Source organism: Lutra lutra, chromosome 11 (genome assembly GCF_902655055.1).
Source record: "Lutra lutra chromosome 11, mLutLut1.2, whole genome shotgun sequence".
Classification (NCBI taxonomy): domain Eukaryota; kingdom Metazoa; phylum Chordata; class Mammalia; order Carnivora; family Mustelidae; genus Lutra; species Lutra lutra.
In genome coordinates this window covers 98,364,382-98,382,363 of record NC_062288.1, presented here as the reverse complement: position 1 = coordinate 98,382,363, position 17,982 = coordinate 98,364,382, and the positions used below count along the sequence as shown (strand labels likewise).

General features: G+C 37.9%; 1 protein-coding gene across 2 annotated transcripts in view; it reads left to right on the top strand.

Annotated features, from left to right (window-relative positions):
- Nucleotides 1-17,982, top strand: part of TPK1 (thiamin pyrophosphokinase 1) — a 346,085-nt gene that overhangs the window by 71,117 nt on the left and 256,986 nt on the right. For both annotated transcript variants that reach the window (XM_047694694.1, XM_047694695.1), the window contains exon 3: nucleotides 4,826-4,897. In XM_047694694.1, the coding sequence (XP_047550650.1) occupies nucleotides 4,826-4,897 (72 nt within the window). The remainder of the gene's footprint in view (nucleotides 1-4,825; nucleotides 4,898-17,982) is intronic.

The window sequence follows — 17,982 nt, the reverse complement described above, 5'->3', positions numbered from 1 at the left end:
TCTATCTGTCAAATAAATAAATAAAATCTTTAAAAAAAAAAAATAAATGGTGTTGGGAAAATTGGACATCCATAAACAAAACAATAAAACTTGACCACTTATCCTACACCATACACAAAAAATAAACTCAAAATAGATTAGAGACTTGAACATAAGCCCTGAAACCATGAAACTCCTAGAAGAAAACTTGGGCAGTAAACTTGACGTAGGTCTTGGTGATGATTTTTGAATCTGATACCAGAAGCATGAGTTGGGAGATCAGTCTTGAAAGTTTCAGTGCAGCAAAGGATTACATCACCAAAATGAAAAGACAACCTACTGAATGGGAGAAAGCAATTGCAAATCATGTATTTGATAAGAGACTAATCAAAATATACAAAGAATTTGTACAATTCAATAGCTTAAAAAAATAAAATCCAATGAAGAAATGGGCAGAAGACCTTTTTCTACTTTTTTTTTCTTTTAGAGTTTATTTTTAAAGTAACCTCTACACCCAACAGGGAGCTAAAACTTAGACTCCTGAGACAAGAGTCACATATTCTACCAACTGAGCCAGTCAGGTGCCTCTGAATAGACCTTTCCAAAAGAAGACACATGCATGGCCAACAGGTACAGGAAAAGATGTTGAATGTCAATAATCAGTGAAATGCAAATCAAAACTGTATTATACATTTTCATACTGCATCATTCTTTTCAAAAATGTCTTCACAAGATAACACCTTAGTGAAAGTATTGGTTTAGAGGAGCAGTAATGTGGAGAATAAAATCTTTCCCTTTCTTCACACTGCTCTTTGAGCCACAAAAATGCTGAGTTTACATATCAAAGAATCTGTGACAGAAGGTAGTTTCATTCATTCATATACATATACAGATCATATTGTTGAATACCTTTTTTTAGTGGTACAGACCTTGTCAAATGTTAAAGGACATTTGGTTTATCCAGATTACTAACTTCTTGCCATTAACATCCTATTGAGTCCTTATTATGTGTCAGGTTGTGACTTAAAAAAAAAAAAAAGATTTATTAGAGAGGCAAGTTGGGGGCAGAGGGGGAGAAGGACAGAATCTCAAGCAGATGCCCTTCTCCCCAGCGAGGAGTCCCACAGTGGGTTGGAGGGGGGAGGGTTGAATATCACCATCCTGAGATCATGACCTGAGCCAAAATCAAGAGTGGAACCCTTAACTGACTGAGCCACCCAAGCACCCCCCCAGGCTATGAATTTCTTACATTGATGTTCCATCCATGTTGAATGAATGAATGGGCAATAGTTTTCCTTCCTACATTTTGATGCATGCCTGTTCGTCTTTAAAATTCTCTTCTAATTCCTATCTTGATTGTCTCAGCACAGCCTGATCGTTACAGTAATTAAAATTTAGTTTCCCTCTATAGGATAGGGAAACCCCAAATAATAGTGATGTAAAATGGAAGTTTAGTTTTCTTCACATGAAAGAAGTCTGTAAGTAGGCAATCAAGTGTATGTGGAATGGAAGGTTTGCTTCATGGAGTCCTGGGGTACCCCGGCTCCTTCTGGCTATTGCTCTTGTTTCGATGGTTCTGGGTGGCTGCTAAAATTTTATTGAGCAACTCCTCAATCCTTGATCCAGAGGATGGCAGGATGGCAGGAAGGAGCAAGATAAGGAGAGGATGGAGCCCCTTCCATTTTAAGGAGACTCCCTAAAAGTAACTTTTAAAGGTCTGATATATATCTCCTTGGCCAGACTTAATCTTAAAACTACTTAAAAAAAAAACAGAAAGCAAAACAAAGTAAAAACCAAAAATGAAGCAAAATGACCCCCCCAATCCCCCCAGGATTCTGTTGTTAAAGAAGAGAAGGTATCCTGTGGCAGTTACTGGTCTCTGCCATAGTCACTCATTCACAGTGATGCTGTCTAAAGGAGCATCCTGGATTCCCTTTATCTCTCAAGTGATTTTGCCAATTCTCAAGCCTCCTGTCATCACTGTCTTGTTTATGCCTACTCCTGCTTGCCCTTTCCAGAAGTGGTGGGAAAGTCCTGAATCAGAGATGGACCTGATGTCATCTAATTGCTAGTGAACTCCAAATGAATCTGTAGTTGTTTTTTTTTTTTTTTAAGATTTTATTTATTTATTTGACAGAGAGATTACAAGCAGGCAGAGAGGCAGGCAGAGAGAGGAGGAAGCAGGCTCCCCGATGAGCAGAGAGCCCGATGCGGGGCTCGATCCCAGGACTCTGAGATCATGACCTGAGCCGAAGGCAGCGGCCTAACCCACTGAGCCACCCAGGCGCCCCTGAATCTGTAGTTTTAAAATTATGGACTGTCACCTTCTGTAATCCACTTCTTACAGTGATTGTCTTAAAATGGTTCACATTGTACTCTAATTTCGTACTCTCACTTTGGTTTTGATTTTACAAATAAATCAACCATACTCCGCCTCTGCCTCGGTTCTCCGTGTCTCTCCATGTCTTCATGTACCTCGATCTTAGTAGGTGCTGGTTTTCATCTCCAGGATGTAAGTCTGAGGAGGGCTGCAAGCTCAGTGGTGCCCGAACAGGAGTGTTTTATGCTCTATAAATGCCTGCTAAACGAATGAATGAATCCCAGCCTCTCTCCCTCTTCTCTTCGGAGTAGAAGATTGTTTCTATATTTAAAGAATCTTCTCTCGACTTTGCTGCCATTTCCTCTTCGTTTCTCATAGCTGACTTTTTATTTTTTAAGAAGAGGCACCTCTCCTCCTGGTTTACTAACGCCTTGTTCTCTTCCCTGAGTTGAGGCTCCCCCTGTGACTTTTCAGATTTTGCTTTGAGATTTCCCCCTCCTCATTGGCCTTTTCTGGTTGTTTAGTCTCTGTGACATCTCTAAGAGCACGCTGTGGTATTGATGGCACATTCTGGGAAATATGGTCTTTGTACTTTTACCTTTCTGGCTTTTCCTTCTGCATTTCCTTTGTTGATGTGCTTCAGCTCTGTAGTGGTGACTGGGGAGCCAAACAGTACGATGTTGCTTTCCTCCTTTGTTCTTTTGTCTCTGCACTTTGCAGTATCTCAGGTGCTAGGCTGCTCTTTGACCTTGGCATGGTTACGAAATAGACACAAATTGCTTTTAGTTCTCATTGCTGCATCCCTTTTAAATACTTCCTGGGAGCCTCAAACTCCTCTATTTAAGCAGTACATCTGAAATCTGGGATGCTGGTCCTTGCCTTGGGTTCCTGTCAGTAGGGCATTGCTTCTGAAACTGCGTGGTGGTTACCTTAATGGTAACGGATAGCAGTTTCCTCTGTGGTGTTTTCCTTGTCTGGAATGCCCCTTCCTTTATTCTTTCCAACTTCTCCTTCTCCTTCTTTTTTTTTTTTTTTTTAATTTTCCTGTAAAGATCAAGTTCAGGGATCTGCATTTCACAAAGATTTTTAGGGTGACACCAGACCTTATTGACTTTCTGGGCTTTGAATTCCTACCATACTCATCTGTGTATTACCTGGTCCTCTTCAGATGCTTGTGTCGTATTGTATTGTAGAATAAATCCTCTTTATTATAAATGTTTTACCTCACAGATACTCTGTAATCTTATTCCTCTTTGTACTCTCAGTGACTGGTTTATAATCAGCCCTTAAGGATGCGTGCTGTGGATGATGGCATCCCCTTTTCATTTCCTTATCTTGTTCCATTTCTAACACTGAGATTGCTTAAAAAATTAATTTTTTCTTATCACCAAACAAACATCTCTCTTCCATAAATGAAATGGAATGCTTGGACTGAGCTGAATGACAGGTTTTCAACAGCCTGATTGCATTTTACATTGCACTATTTTTAGTACATTATAAAGGGCTTGGAACGACTGTTGGAGAAGTAACTTTTCTGTCTTTTGAGTGTCTCCATCTTTTGAGTGTCATCTAAAAACTTGGAGTAAAAGAGTCATGAAAAGAGCTAGTGGGATTCTGTGCATACACAAAGTTTTGTATGGGGCAAGGGGGAGAGAGAGACTGGGTAGGAGAGAGAAAATGAATAAAAGAGTGTGAAAACATGTGCCCTCCCAGCCCCACTACTTGGTTAATAATGTCAGGATGATGTTGGACTAGCAGGATAGAAGACTAGTTGTGTCGAAGGGATGGATGTCCCATAATGATGAGAATTCATTTTAAGACCATTTTTGCTCCTCATCCCCTACAAAAAGAAGCTTACCCAATTGTTTTTATGATAATTTTTTTTATTACAAACCACTTTATTTTTTAAAGATTTTTATTTATTCATTTGACAGCGAGAGGGGAACACAAGCAGGGGCAGTGGGAGAGGGAGAAGCAGGCTTCCCACTGATCAGAGAGCCCCACGCGGTGCTCGATCCCAGGACCCTAGGATCATGACCTGAGCCGAAGGCAGATGCTTAACGATTGAGTCACCCAGGTGCCCCGATAAATTTTTTTTAAAGATTTTATTTATTTATTTATTTGACAGACAGAGATCATAAGCAGGCGGAGAGGCAGGCAGAGAGGAGGAAGCAGGCTCCCTGCTGAGCAGAGAGCCCGATGCGGGGCGCGATCCCAGGACCCTGAGATCATGACCTGAGCCGAAGGCGGCGGCTTAACCCACTGAGCCACCCAGGCGCCCCCGGATAAATTGTTTTTATAATCAATTCTGCAGCAATATGGTAATGTTGGATAGACATATTGGAAAAAGTCAATCTGGTTAAACTATGGTGTCTTTTAAAATTAAAGTATGAGAAATTAGCTGTGGTTGAAATTTAGCTCTGTGGAGATTGAAGATCTGGATTAGTAGAGTGTGATTCCAGACTCAAAATGAGGGGAACAGAGGACTCTGTTCACCTACTTATTTAACTTCTTTTATTTCCGTAGGGAAGTTGAAATACTGCCTTGTGGTTCTGAATCAACCTCTGGACAAATGTGTTCGTCATCTTTGGAGCAAAGGTAATCTTAATTAGCATATATATCTCTACTTTCTAATCTGTTTAGGACTAATATGACTATTAAATATTCCAGAATCTAACTACAATACCAAAAATTGGAACTTAGAACTAAGTGATATAATTACTAAGAATGGATCTTTTCTGTTAGTAGTGTCTATGGGGAGTTTCCACAGGATGCACCCCCAAGAACAGAATGACAATGTAGCATCACCACGCTATATTTCACATATTATGTGGATGTTAATCCTGAATGCTCACCAAATGTTTGTTAAGTGTAAATAGTTTTGGCACCAGCAACGGTAAAAAGCATCCTCAAGCCTAACTCATCCCAGTATTCAGCAATAAGATATCTGCTGGGTAACCACACTTGCAGGGGGAAAAAAAAAGAAAGAAAAGAAAAAAGACTAATAATATATTAGGATCTCAAGGGATGGTGAAAAATATAAACGTGCAGGAGTTTTGCAGAATTAATACTTCTGTGAGTTTTCCTATAAGAAACAGACTTTATTAACTATTTTTTACATTATTCTTTGATTTTTTTTATAGCATTAACTCTAGGTGAGAAAATAGTATTAAATATCATTTACTGTTTTGAACCTCTGCTTTTCCATGAAATCTTGAGCTTTTTTCAAAGGGATACTTCTGCTAAGGTTAGCAGTGTAAATTTTGAGCCAAACTAGATTGGCAGAAGAATATGATTCTTGATGTATCGATGTATATTCTAGATGATTCTCCTATTGCAGAATTCTTTTGTATCTTCAGCATCAATCATTTCTTGTCTTATGTGATTACCATGAAAACGCTTTATTCTAAATTTAGCTATCTTTATGTTAGCCAGCTGAAAATGTCACATTATTATTGCACTAAAAGTTGGAAGGCTATTTAACCAGTAACTTCACTTTCCTAGAACCTCTCACTTGCTTATAATTAGGTGGTTATTCAGGTGCCATCAGAAAGGTCTTTATGTTGTCACGTCAGTGCCTAGTGCTGTGTCTGGCACATAATTGCTTAGTAATTACAACCAGTGAAAGAATGAATTTAATTTGGTTCATATTGCTAATAAATACCAAAGTAAACTGATCAAGCACATTCTTTTGATCTGAACTTACCAGGTTTTCTTGTATTTTTAGGAAAGTGTGAACAGTTGTGTTTTATTTTACACTTCCTTAAAATAGACAAAATAATCATTAATAGGAACTGCTAGAAACTTGAGTAGGGAAAACTACATCTAGGAAGTCTCATTTTGGAGGGTGAAGGATCCTGTTTTGTTCATGGTGTGAAATGGTCTAGATTTTTGAGCTGACTGATGGTTCTGATGACATTAGTTTCCTGCAGTGAATTGGATTAGAAAAAGTTTCATGCCTGACATACACCAACTAATTAGTTGATTTGCATGAAAAATGAATGCTGGGTCAGTCTGTATACATGGAGAGAACTAAAGATATCTAATGTGACATGGTCTACAGTGGTTAGATAATGCTCATTTCCAAAATAACTTTTCTTTAGATTATTGAAATATACTTTCCTATATATGTCCAGGATGATTCTTGGCTCTCTGGAGCAATTAACCTTTACAAAAAGTGGGTCTGTTCATAAGTACCGAGGAAAGGTAGAATAGGGTTTTTTGTGATTCTTACAACAGAAGCCGTGATTTTTTTGTTTGTAGTGTCCTATTTTGTGTTGCTCTTCTTCCAAATAAAACTTAAAAAAGAAAAATAAAAAAGGTATTGGGTGCGTGAGTGGCTCACTCGGTTGAGTACCCAACTGTTGGCTTTGACTCGGGCCATGATCTCAGGGTTGTGAGATTGAGCCCAGCATGGGGCTCCTCACTCAGAGGGAGTCTGCTTGAGATTCTCTCTGTGTCTCCCTCTGGCCCTCCCCTCATGTGTATGCATGCACACTGTCCCTCTAAAATAAATCTTTTAAAGAAACTGGGTACTGAGGAGGGCACTTGTTGTGATGAGCCCTGGGTGTTGTATGAATCACTGAATTCTACTCCTGAAACCAATATAGTACTGTATGTTAACTAACTGGAATTTAAATAAAAATTTGAAAAGAGAAAACAAAAACAAATACCAAACAAATAAAAGTAAAAAAAGAAAAACAAGGAGACTTGGAGCTTGAGCTGCTGATGTTAACAGAAGAGAGAGGCCTAGAAAAAATAGAGGGCAGCCTTGAGGGCCTGGGCCTGAAGGCAGTGTGGCAGTTTGAGATTTCAGCACTTATAAAGGCTGGGAGCAGGCTTGCCCGCTACTTTGGCTTGTATGCGTGACTTTTTCTGTAACTTTCTGTAGCAAGTCTGAGAATTTGTGAAGAACAGAAATCAAGGGGTGAAATCCAGACTATTGTATCAAAACAAAGACAAAATTTAGAGGCTGCTGCACAGTGTCCGTCTTTTATATAAAATCAATAATTTAACTTTCATCTATGCTAAGGACTTCTGGCAAGTAGGGATTTTCTGAGATTCCTTTAAGGGGAAAGACTGTTTTGTAGGTTTATTTTGCCCTGCAACGTTTTTATGACATGTAATTTATTTTAAAAGACTGAAGAAGGGATTCAAGGGAGATTAAAGGTAGAGATGTTTTTAAATGTATTTTCTCTTTAATACTTCATGAAGTTTCAGTGTTTTTCTTGATTATAGGTCTTGGTCATTTTAATCCCTACCTGTCCCAGCAGTTTGTATACTTGATTTAATCTGGAGCTATAAGTACAGAGATAGGTGGATAGATGAAAAGGCAGATAGAACTGTAGGTAGTATCTAACTTTTCTGTAACTATCAGAGGTTATTGGCATTTGTGAATGGATATTGCTCTCAGATTTCTTAACTTTTTCTTTTTCTTTTTTTTTTTTTTGAGTCAGACTTTCTCTTCCAATAAATGTGTTTCTCATCCTGAGATATCTGGTAAGTGAAGAAAAATAGGGAAGTCTGTGTTTGAAGGATTCTGCTTATTTCTTTTGTAGATCAGTTATTCTCCACTTGGGGGCACCATACTTGTCAAGGTCTCCAAAGGTAGTAAGAGAGATCTGAGTTACATTAAAAAGAAATCTGATATTCACTTACCTAGGATGAGGTTTTAGATGGACCATATATCAGATTCCTAGGAGTTTGCCTTATTAAAGTGTATCTTCATTTTTAATGTGAGTTCACAGCTTTTCTCTGTCTTTTCCATTTGAGCCATAGAACATGGTGACCAGGTGAATTAGATTATGAGGAATCCGATTACAGTGATGCCAGGTACTTATGTACACAGTGACTCTCTTCCTCTAAGAGGAGTTAGATTTCTTCACTTGCTCGCTCTTTCTTTCGTTCTTTCTTTCTTTCTTTCTCAGTTCTCAGCTAACAAATCTTCAGATCATGCCAGGGTATAGTCACTATACCTGGGTTCATTGCTGATGAGACTTTAAGTTATAAAATCGGGCGGGTCTTTGAGGTTAAAAGGACACCCATAGAGCATACCTGAATCAAAATAGAAACAAGGCCTTTGATTTTATGACATCAGTGTTTTCCCTTCTGTTTCATTTGTAACTGATGCTTGCTGAGGCCATTCCAGGTCAGCCGTTGGGTCCAAAGCTGGGAATCTAATGGCGGGGTCTTAGTTGTGGCTGCAGGTGAGAGAAGGGAGCACAGACACAGGTGCTTCCTCAAGAAGGCAGGTCAGAGGCTCTCGGAGCCACAAGTCCTTAGAATGAACTTGCTCATCCTTGTTTCTTAAGTAGCTGAAATTATCATATATTTGATTGACTTTGACTATACTTTGGTCATGTCTGTATGCCTTTTGGTTTCTTTTTTAAATAAAAACACCTTCCATAAATCAGTTTTCAATAGAATCCTGACTTGCTCTACTAATTAACTGATCCTTTGCTAGTAAGTAGTATTGCCATCAGATTTAAGTTTTAAATGATGTAGGAATCTGCTGTGAGGCACCTTGCTTTGGTAGTAGTTTTGTTGTATCTTTCCTTTATAAATTGTGTACTCTAGGACTCAATAAGCTTCTTTATACCTATTTATTTGAGGTTAAGTTCAGCCAAAATAGCAAATTTATATAAGATTCCTTTTCTTTTCTTTTTTTCCTAGCCCCATTTTTCTATTCAGTGGGACCTCTACCTCATTTTTGGTATCCAGTGTGATTATTCTCCTTAAAATAAGAGAAATTGAATACATGCCATTTTTAGGTAGATTGGTTGAATTGGTTTGCTTTAATATTACTTGGTATCCATCACTGTTTTAATCTTATTAAATCTATTTAATCTTATTAAATCTATCCCTGTTAGAGGGATTTCCAGGGAAACATATTTTCTGATAATTACCTTACAATTTTGAAATCACCTTAATTCTATTCTGACAGCTGATTCTGGAAGGGCTTCTGGTCCATCTTTTTAAAAAAAGAGTGTGGTTCTACATACACTACATTTTTTTTCTCTCTCTCTCTCAGGCCTCCTCTGTCACAGCTATTTTTTCTTACGTGTTTAATGATTGATATGATAAAAAATGACATTTGTTATTTTCTTTCTTTTTGCATAACATAGATTTTTATTTATTCATTTTGCAAACTTTCTCTCATCCTTGAAAGTCCAGCACCAGTGCTGTCTCTTGCGAAGGAAGTCTCCCTTAACTAGCCTCCATAGAGAGATCATCTTAGTATTTGTATTGATTTTCTGTTACTTAGAAATGTCACCTTATTCATCCTTGAGGATAAGCTCCTTGAAAATTGATACAAACTGCTTTGCTTGTGGTGTTTCCTCTTATCTCCTGTGAGACCAGCCTGAGGGTAGTGATTGTAGGTTATGTTGGCAATTGCTGGAGACCAGTGTTGGTCTTTGGTGCTTTCTAGATCCTGGAAATACTCTTGCCCTGAGGTGAGCCTATTAGCAGATGCATGCTTGTGGGATCTCTCATTCACTCTTCTGATTCATCTTCGGTCCTCAGCCTTGGTTGGGTCCCTTTTCTACTTCTGTTAAACTCGAAGACTATCATTCATTTTTTTTCCCTCTGCTCTCTGGCTCCCAGATGCTTATTTGGTATTTCCTCGTATAATGACTTAGAACTCATATTTTCATTAATCTCTCGTTCTTTCCACATTGTTTATGTGCAAATGTATTCCTTTTTTTTTGCCTTTATGATTTTATGCCTTTGATGGTTGAGGTGCTAACAAATGTATCATTGTACTATTTTGTCTTTGTTCATTAAGTTATTATGGTAGGATACATCTTCTATTATATACAAGGATAGAAAATTAGGCAGTTCAGCAGTACTCCCTATCTTTTGACATTAGTGTCTAAATAGATTCATCATAAAGTCTTATTATAATACTCATAAAGCTTCCTTAAAATGATTTTGTTGTGAGAACTGTATATTAACTTTATTGTTGTGAATTATAAATAATTGTTTTTCTCTAGATTTCCATCCTTAATTATAGAACTATGTGTGCATTGTACAAATTTAAAGCATCAAATTTGTAATGAAAAAATCAGTCCTTATAACTGCTTACTATTCTCTTTATTGTTTCTTGCTTTTATTTTTTCCTTTTTAACTATTTCCTATGAAATGGTTTTCATAAGTATTTTTAAATATCAGGGTAATAGATGAAATGTTACTAATAAATAGGAAAATGCCCCTGAAATGATGAGTGCCAGGCCATGTGACTCTGTATGCTTCATGGCAGGTAAAATAGGCATTTTAAGTGTCTGTTTTTCTTTATTGTTTATGCCATTTAGTTCTGTGTCCTAATAGGTCAGTTTTTTTTCTTTTTTCAAAGATTTGTCTACTTGAGAGAGTGAGAAAGAGAGTGTGCACACACAGAGGGGAGGGGCAGGTCGGAGTAGAGAGAGTCTTTAAGCAGACTCTGTGCTCAGCGTGGAGCCCCATGCTGGCCTCTATCCCATGACCCTGAAATCACAACCTGATCCTAAACCAAGAGGTGGTCGCTTAACTGACTAAGCCAGTCAGGTGCCCCTAGTATGTCAGTTTGTAATGTGACCAGAAGATGGCTTCCGGATGAGCATGGCTGATTATGGTTTATGCCCCATAAACCATAAGTATTTATGGAGCTATTGATGTATGCTCCATGTTTAATCTAATACACACACACACATGCACACACCTTTTTTGCCTGATGTTGAGCCTCACTAGAGTGATCCTGCTGTGTGGTAGTGAGAGGAGCATGAGCAGCTTATCGACGGTGATCCTTGCCCAGGAGGCTGAGAGGCAGCCTTTGGGGTGAGCTTTCCTTAGTGAAACAAAGTAAAAAGGAAAAAGTCCCAATGGATTCTAGTTCTACACTAACTAGATGGTGGACTTCCACTTAAAGCCTAGAAGACATCCCCTCTGGATCGCTCTCCAGGGCTGAATGCAACGTCTTGAATTTCTTTTCTTTGTGTTCTGTAGATCAAAGTACTCAGGAATTAGATGGCCTTCCCTGAAATGCAGACCTTGTCTAGCAATTTGTAGCAATTTGTAATGAGAAATGAAGGTTTCTCTGTGGTGATTTTTCTCTGTTTCAGTTCAGTATATAGCTAATCCACTTAGTGTGAAAAACTTCTTGAAGAACAGGTTGGAGAAGCAACCAGAAATACATGGGAAGTTCACATTTTCTCCCATGTTGTATTGTCCGTTGTGCCCTTCAGAATCAGGAAGTATTTATTTTTACCTGAGTCCTGTTTTAAACCCTGTATACTGTTAGGGTTAGGTAAGTACTGGTGTTTCTGTGTGTATTAAGCCTTTGTCCCGCTTTGTTTAGTGACTTCTCTCTTGTAATAGGGTGTTTCAAAGTCAGCTATATCTGGAAGTTTATTTAATCAACTATAGATGAGTTAAACATTTCCACAGTTAGTGTTTGTGTACAATGATAGATTAAAAAATAACTAGAACTTTTCTGTAGTATTAATCTTTGGGGAAAGCTGAGCCTCTCTGAGCTTTTAGTTTTACAAGAGTAAAACTTGCTTGGAGTCTTAGGAAAGAAGCTGCCACTGGGAGGCAGAGAAGGAAGAGGGTGTAAGCAATGGGCTCTTTACCACCTCACTAGGAGACAGATGTTTGAGAGAAAATCTGATCCACATTCTTGGTATGTGTAGTCAACCTCAGTGGAGTATCAGAGGAGAAAACCTTAGGGAAAAACACTTATTTAAGCTACTAGAAGAGGAACAGTATTGGGAGGAAGTACTCTACTTTTGAACATGTTTAGTAGAACTGAACAGTGTGAGTTGTTTGATTCATCTAATGGCAGAGTCTCGATGGAAATGAAACCATGATACCTTCTCGTGAGGCTTCTTTGCAATCTAAGTAGTTTACATGAATTTAGCTTTTAGGAATAAGCTGGTTACAATTACCTAGATAGGTAGAATAGCATGTACATTCTTGTCATTTGAGTATATTGAGGCCAAGACCTAACAAATACGTTATCTGGGAAAATGCTAGGCTTTAGGGTACTCGGATTTTAGTTAGGATGATTTGGGACGCATCTGTTCTAATAATAAGTAGCTTAGTCATTAGACTTAAGAATCCTGTAATAGTTAAGCTTATCACAGTTTATTGAAGCACCAAATTGACACCATTTGTGTCGTTTTCTGTGCTTAGTGTTTCGCAGAACTTATGCTTTGAGCACATTTAAGTGAACATTGAGCCAAAGATCCAATGAGCAATTTGCATACTTCGTTCTGGTCCATTAAGTAAAACAGTTATGTACAAGCTGTGGTCCCTGTAAATAAGGCTAGCAGAAAAGATCTGTCCCAGTCATACAGAAACATTTGGGAGACTACAATAAGATTATTTAATATAGAAGACATTATTTAATATAGAAGACATTTAATATAGAAGACATGTATCAGTGGTACAAAACAAAATAAGTTTTGTTTGATATAAGACCAGACATCTATTTTACCATTCCCATCCCCAAGATGATGGTCCATTTCTATTAAATGAGATCTTTTATCATCCTGGGTATTACAAATATTATCAGATACTTAAGACTTCTGTGTTATTTTCATTCCCAGGATTCCCTCTTGTATCTTTGTTTTATTTTTTTTTTATTTTATTTTTTTAAGATTTTTATTTATTTATTTGACAGAGAGATCACAAGCAGGCAGAGAGGCAGGCAGAGAGAGAGGAGGAAGCAGGCTCCCCGCCGAGCAGAGAGCCCGATGCAGGGCTCGATCCCAGGACTCTGAGATCATGACCTGAGCCGAAGGCAGCGGCTTAACCCACTGAGCCACCCAGGCGCCCCTCTTTGTTTTATTTTAGTAACTATAATATCGTAGAGAGTATAGGGAATTTGTACCACAATTTCAGTACCTAATATTTGAAATACATTTGGGGCGCCCTGGATGGCTTAGTCAGTTAAATGTCTGACTTGACGATTTTGGCCAGGCTCTATGCTCAGCCGGGAGTCAGCTTGAGATTATCTCCCTCTCTCCCTCCCCATACTTGTGCTCTCTCTCTAAAATAAATAAATCTCTAAGAAAATATTTGAAATACATTTATAAATCTTGTGCTGTACTTCCTAATTCCATGGTACATAAACTGCTGCACTTGATATACTAAGGAAAGGTCATTTTCACATCAACTTTCACAGCATAACATTTTCTAATATGTTACTGAAACGCAAAAAATACCCCTCCATTACTTTGTTCTTTAATCCATATTTTTTTGAGCATGGTCTGTGTCAAGCAATGTACAGGGACTGGGATACCAATGAGAAAGACACAGGCCCTTTTCTTGAAGTGTGTAGAATCTAGTGTCTGATGTACCCATTCCCAGCTTATATTCCAAATAGTTGCTGTAAGGTGTTAGGGACTGATTGTTAGGGACTCATTTGTTTTCTCTAGAATCATATGCTGAAGCCCTGGTGTGATAATATTTGGAGATAGTGTCATTAAAGGGGTAATTAAGATTAAATGAGGTCTTAGGTGCGGTCCTAGTGCTGTAGGAGTGGTGTCCTTTCAAGAAGAATAAGAGACACGAGGGTTGGTACTCTGGGGAAAGGCCATGTGAGGACAGAGTGAGAAAAGGTGCCCATCTGCAAGCTGTGGGAGAGGCCTCAGGAAACCAGCTCTGTTCACACCTTGACTTTAGACCTCTAGTCTCCAGAACTGTGAGAAAATAAATTTCTGTTACATTATCTAGTCTATGGTATTTTGCTGTGGAAGCCCTAGCGATTTAATGCTGTTGTATACAAGGCTTCTTGGCAAGTGGAGGATTGTTCAACTCTCTGTTCTCTATAAAATAGCATTGATCTCAAAGGTTCTTTTTATTTGTAAGCCTGGTGCCAGGTGTTCTTATAGGCAGTCTTGATCTTATTGTTGTACCTTATAGCTTCAATCCGTTACCAGTACACATTGACATTCAATGCTGAATAGCCTCAGACTGATAGTGGTTCTCCTTGTTTACAGAAGACATTTCAGTAACTTCAGAAAAACAGTTGAAATACCATGTATATTAGATATTAATTTGATAGAAATAGATTTGGGAAATAAATTTTGTACACCTTAAGCACAGGAAAGAGTATGGATCAAAGGAAAGAGTATGGATCAAAGAGAACAAAACACAGATTTAAATAACTCAATTATCAATAATTATTTTGGGCATTAATTTATTACCCTGTATATATATTTTTGCTTTTCTTATAAAACATCAATTAGAAAGTTTCTTTGCATTACTTCAGCACCATTATAAACCTCAGTCTGGATATTTTGTAGGTCATTTAATCTCAAGGCCAACCTTTGATGGATTTTTTTCCCTCCTCCTTCATAGGCTGTAGTTCTTATATGATGTGGCCTGTTCGCAGTTGTGGTGGCCAGGCTTTTGCAATAGATTTGTTCATTGAAGAGTAAATAAGGAATTACAAATCTCACCATGGGACTCATGGTGATACTCTTACTTACTAGGTAAGATCATCTAGTGATGGAAGGATGTTTTAGGTGAGGGTGACAGTAGTTTTTTTTTTTTTTTTTAATGTTTTTTTTTTTTTTTTTTTTAAGATTTTACTTATTTATTTGACAAAGACATAGCAAGAGAGGGAACACAAGCAGGGGGAGTGGGAGAGGGAGAAGCAGACCTCCCGCTGAGCGGGGAGCCTGATGTGGTGCTCAATCCCAGGACCCCGGGACCATGACCTGAGCCAAAGGCAGATGCCTAATGACTGAGCCACCTAGGCGCCCGATGGGGACAGTAGTTTTTAAACAAAGAAATATGTTTGTAAGGAAAGGTTGTTCCCATGCGTGCTTTATTTTGTTTGTTTTTACAGTTTTGTGTTTCTGACTTCTTTTTAAGATTTTATTTTTAAGTAATCTCTACAACCAGTATGGGGCCCAAACTCTTAACCCCAAGATCAAGAGTTTCATATTCCACCAATTCAGCCAGCCAGGTGCTCCCAGACATACAGTTCTATGATAAAAATGTTTAAGATATGTTATTTCCTTTTTAATATGTACATTAGAAAATGACTTCACCTTTCTTCCATGTTAATGTTTCTTCCATGTTTCTTCCATGTTAATAATATATATGTAACACTTGGGTGGTTTTTATGAAGTGAGTTGACTCACTGCTGTAGCCATACTGGAAAAATGATTCAGCAGACTGTCCAGGGATAGTGAATAAAGTGGGTTAGTGAGATCAGCCGATACATTTGCCAAACTTTTACCTTTTATTTATTTTATTTTATTTTATTTTTTTTTAAGATTTTATTTATCTATTTGACAGACAGAGATCACAAGCAGGCAGAGAGGCAGGCAGAGAGAGAGAGGGGGAAGCAGGCTCCCTGCCGAGCAGAGAGCCCGATGCGGGGCTCGATCCCAGGACCCTGAGACCATGACCCGAGCTGAAGGCAGAGGCTTTAACCCACTGAGCCACCCAGGCGCCCCCAAACTTTTACCTTTTAAAAGTTACCTGCCACTCTTTTCTTTCTGTGCAACTTAATAGTAAAAATGGGAAAAATACTGGTGGTGGTTATTTCCTCCCAGTAAGTAATAAATGAATGACTGTAAGAATTGAGCAATATAAAGTATTTCATTTTAAATTCCTTCACCCTGCTGTTGAAATTTTTTCTATATGTAAGTGGTCAATATGTAAAATGTATTTCAAGGTAGTGGAAGTTAATGGAAAAATAATAGAATCATCCAGAATATTTGTTTTTGCGTCTTTGATTCTGCCACTAAATAAGTGTCAAAAAATGCACTTACTCCTCCTGTACTCCATCATCCCCCTTAAGGACACAGGAGTATTTTGCTTGCTCAGTAATGTGATTATGTCTTTAGGATGTTCTTGGAAGTATAAAACAGAAACAATAGAGGATGAATAAGGTACACTGAGTTTTTTCAACTGTCAGCAGCTTTTGGCTATGTTAAGAAATAGATTGGTAACATTATGTTTCAGTTGTACTTAACATTACTAGCCTGGACCATCCACCAGACAGATATTTATTGAATATATAACTTACCACTGGTTACAAACCCAGTCTCTTTGCTTAATGATTACTTTATACATCTTGTTTATAATTTGGTAATTTTGGTCCTTTTCTTGGGGTTCCCCTGGCTCATTCCTGATTCACAGGATTGTGCATTCTTCCTGTTCAGTAGCATATAGAATATTGTAGAAATAATAAAAGGGGCAGTATCTTTGTACTAGCTGGAAATAGGCTGGATTTGTTACATTGGAGGGAGGAAAAAAATATGTGTGTGGATATGAATGTGCATAGGGAATTTAGGGATGTTGAGAAATAAAAACGTGCCTTCAACAACTATATATTTATTTAACTCAATAGAGGTGTTTTCACTTATGGTTTATCCATGGCCATATGTTTAAATTCACAGATTCTCCTTTGCTTTGATTTTGTAGATTGGACTATTAGTTTTGTTTTTCCTTACCTTTTAGTTTTACTAATATCAATGTTTACTAAATCGAAGATGTCCTTTAGAAAATACGCTTTTAATCATGACATTCAATAGGCCTCTGAGTACTGTGTCCCAAAACTCTCACTGAGTGAATAAAATATCACCTCTCATTGTTGGAAATGGTGTAGGAATATTGTCTGTTGTCATGATGTTACACATGGAACATTGTTGTGAGTTTTTAAGGGACATTTTTTAGCAGAGGCCTTCATAATAACTTGCATACCATGTCTGTGCTTTTATATCTTGTCTTAGATAACAAAGCAAAAATATAATATGTGAAGTTACAAGTTAGTCTAAAACCAGCATTTTTTCCCAACCATAACAGAATTGTAAGCATCTTTAATAACTTCCTAATATTTTCTTGCAGAGGGGGTGAATTGTTTATGTTCTCAGAGTGTAACAAATCAAGATATATCTGCTTTTTGGGTTTTAAAGAAACCACACTCGTGGGGGTGCCCGTGTGGCTCAGTTTGTTAAGCCTCTGCCTTCAGCTCTCATCATGATCTCAGGGTCCTGGGATCCGGCCCAGCATCTGGCTCCCTGCTCAGTGAGGAGTTTGCTTCTTCCTCCTCTGCCTCTTCCCTAGCTTGTGCTTTCTCTCTCTCTTAAAGTAAATAAAATCTTAAACAAACTAACAAACACAGCACTCCTTTCTCCATGGGAGAAAAACAGAAAACATATGCAAACTTTTTTTTTTTTTTTTTGGTAAATAGAACGTGCTCCTTTCATACTTAACAATGTTAAAGACATTACATATGTTTAGTTAAATGTGGTATAAAATGGTTTGGAGGTTCTACTTGCAGAAAATGGTTTTTCTATCATGTCTATGACATCTGTTAACTCTCCATAAGCACACAGCTATAAACTATTATAGCTAAGTGTAATCCTGAGGCCTTCTCCAGTAAGCTGAGGCATTACCATTCATTCAGTTTAACAAAACTCTGAGGTTGTGGTATGATGTGTATATTTTATTCTTTATTAGCCTCAACTGACGTATACATTTCTGGAAGGAAGATTGAGCCTTATAACACCTGTATTCCTTGTCAAAAACAAAAACAAAAATCAACCTTAGTTATGGCAAATTTTGATGAACTGTGAATCTCAGCAAACTAGAAATTTTTTCTGCTAACCTATGAGAAGTTGTGAATTCTAAATGTCAAACTCCTAATCCGTATGAAAACAGCTTGGTAAAGATTCTGTCCA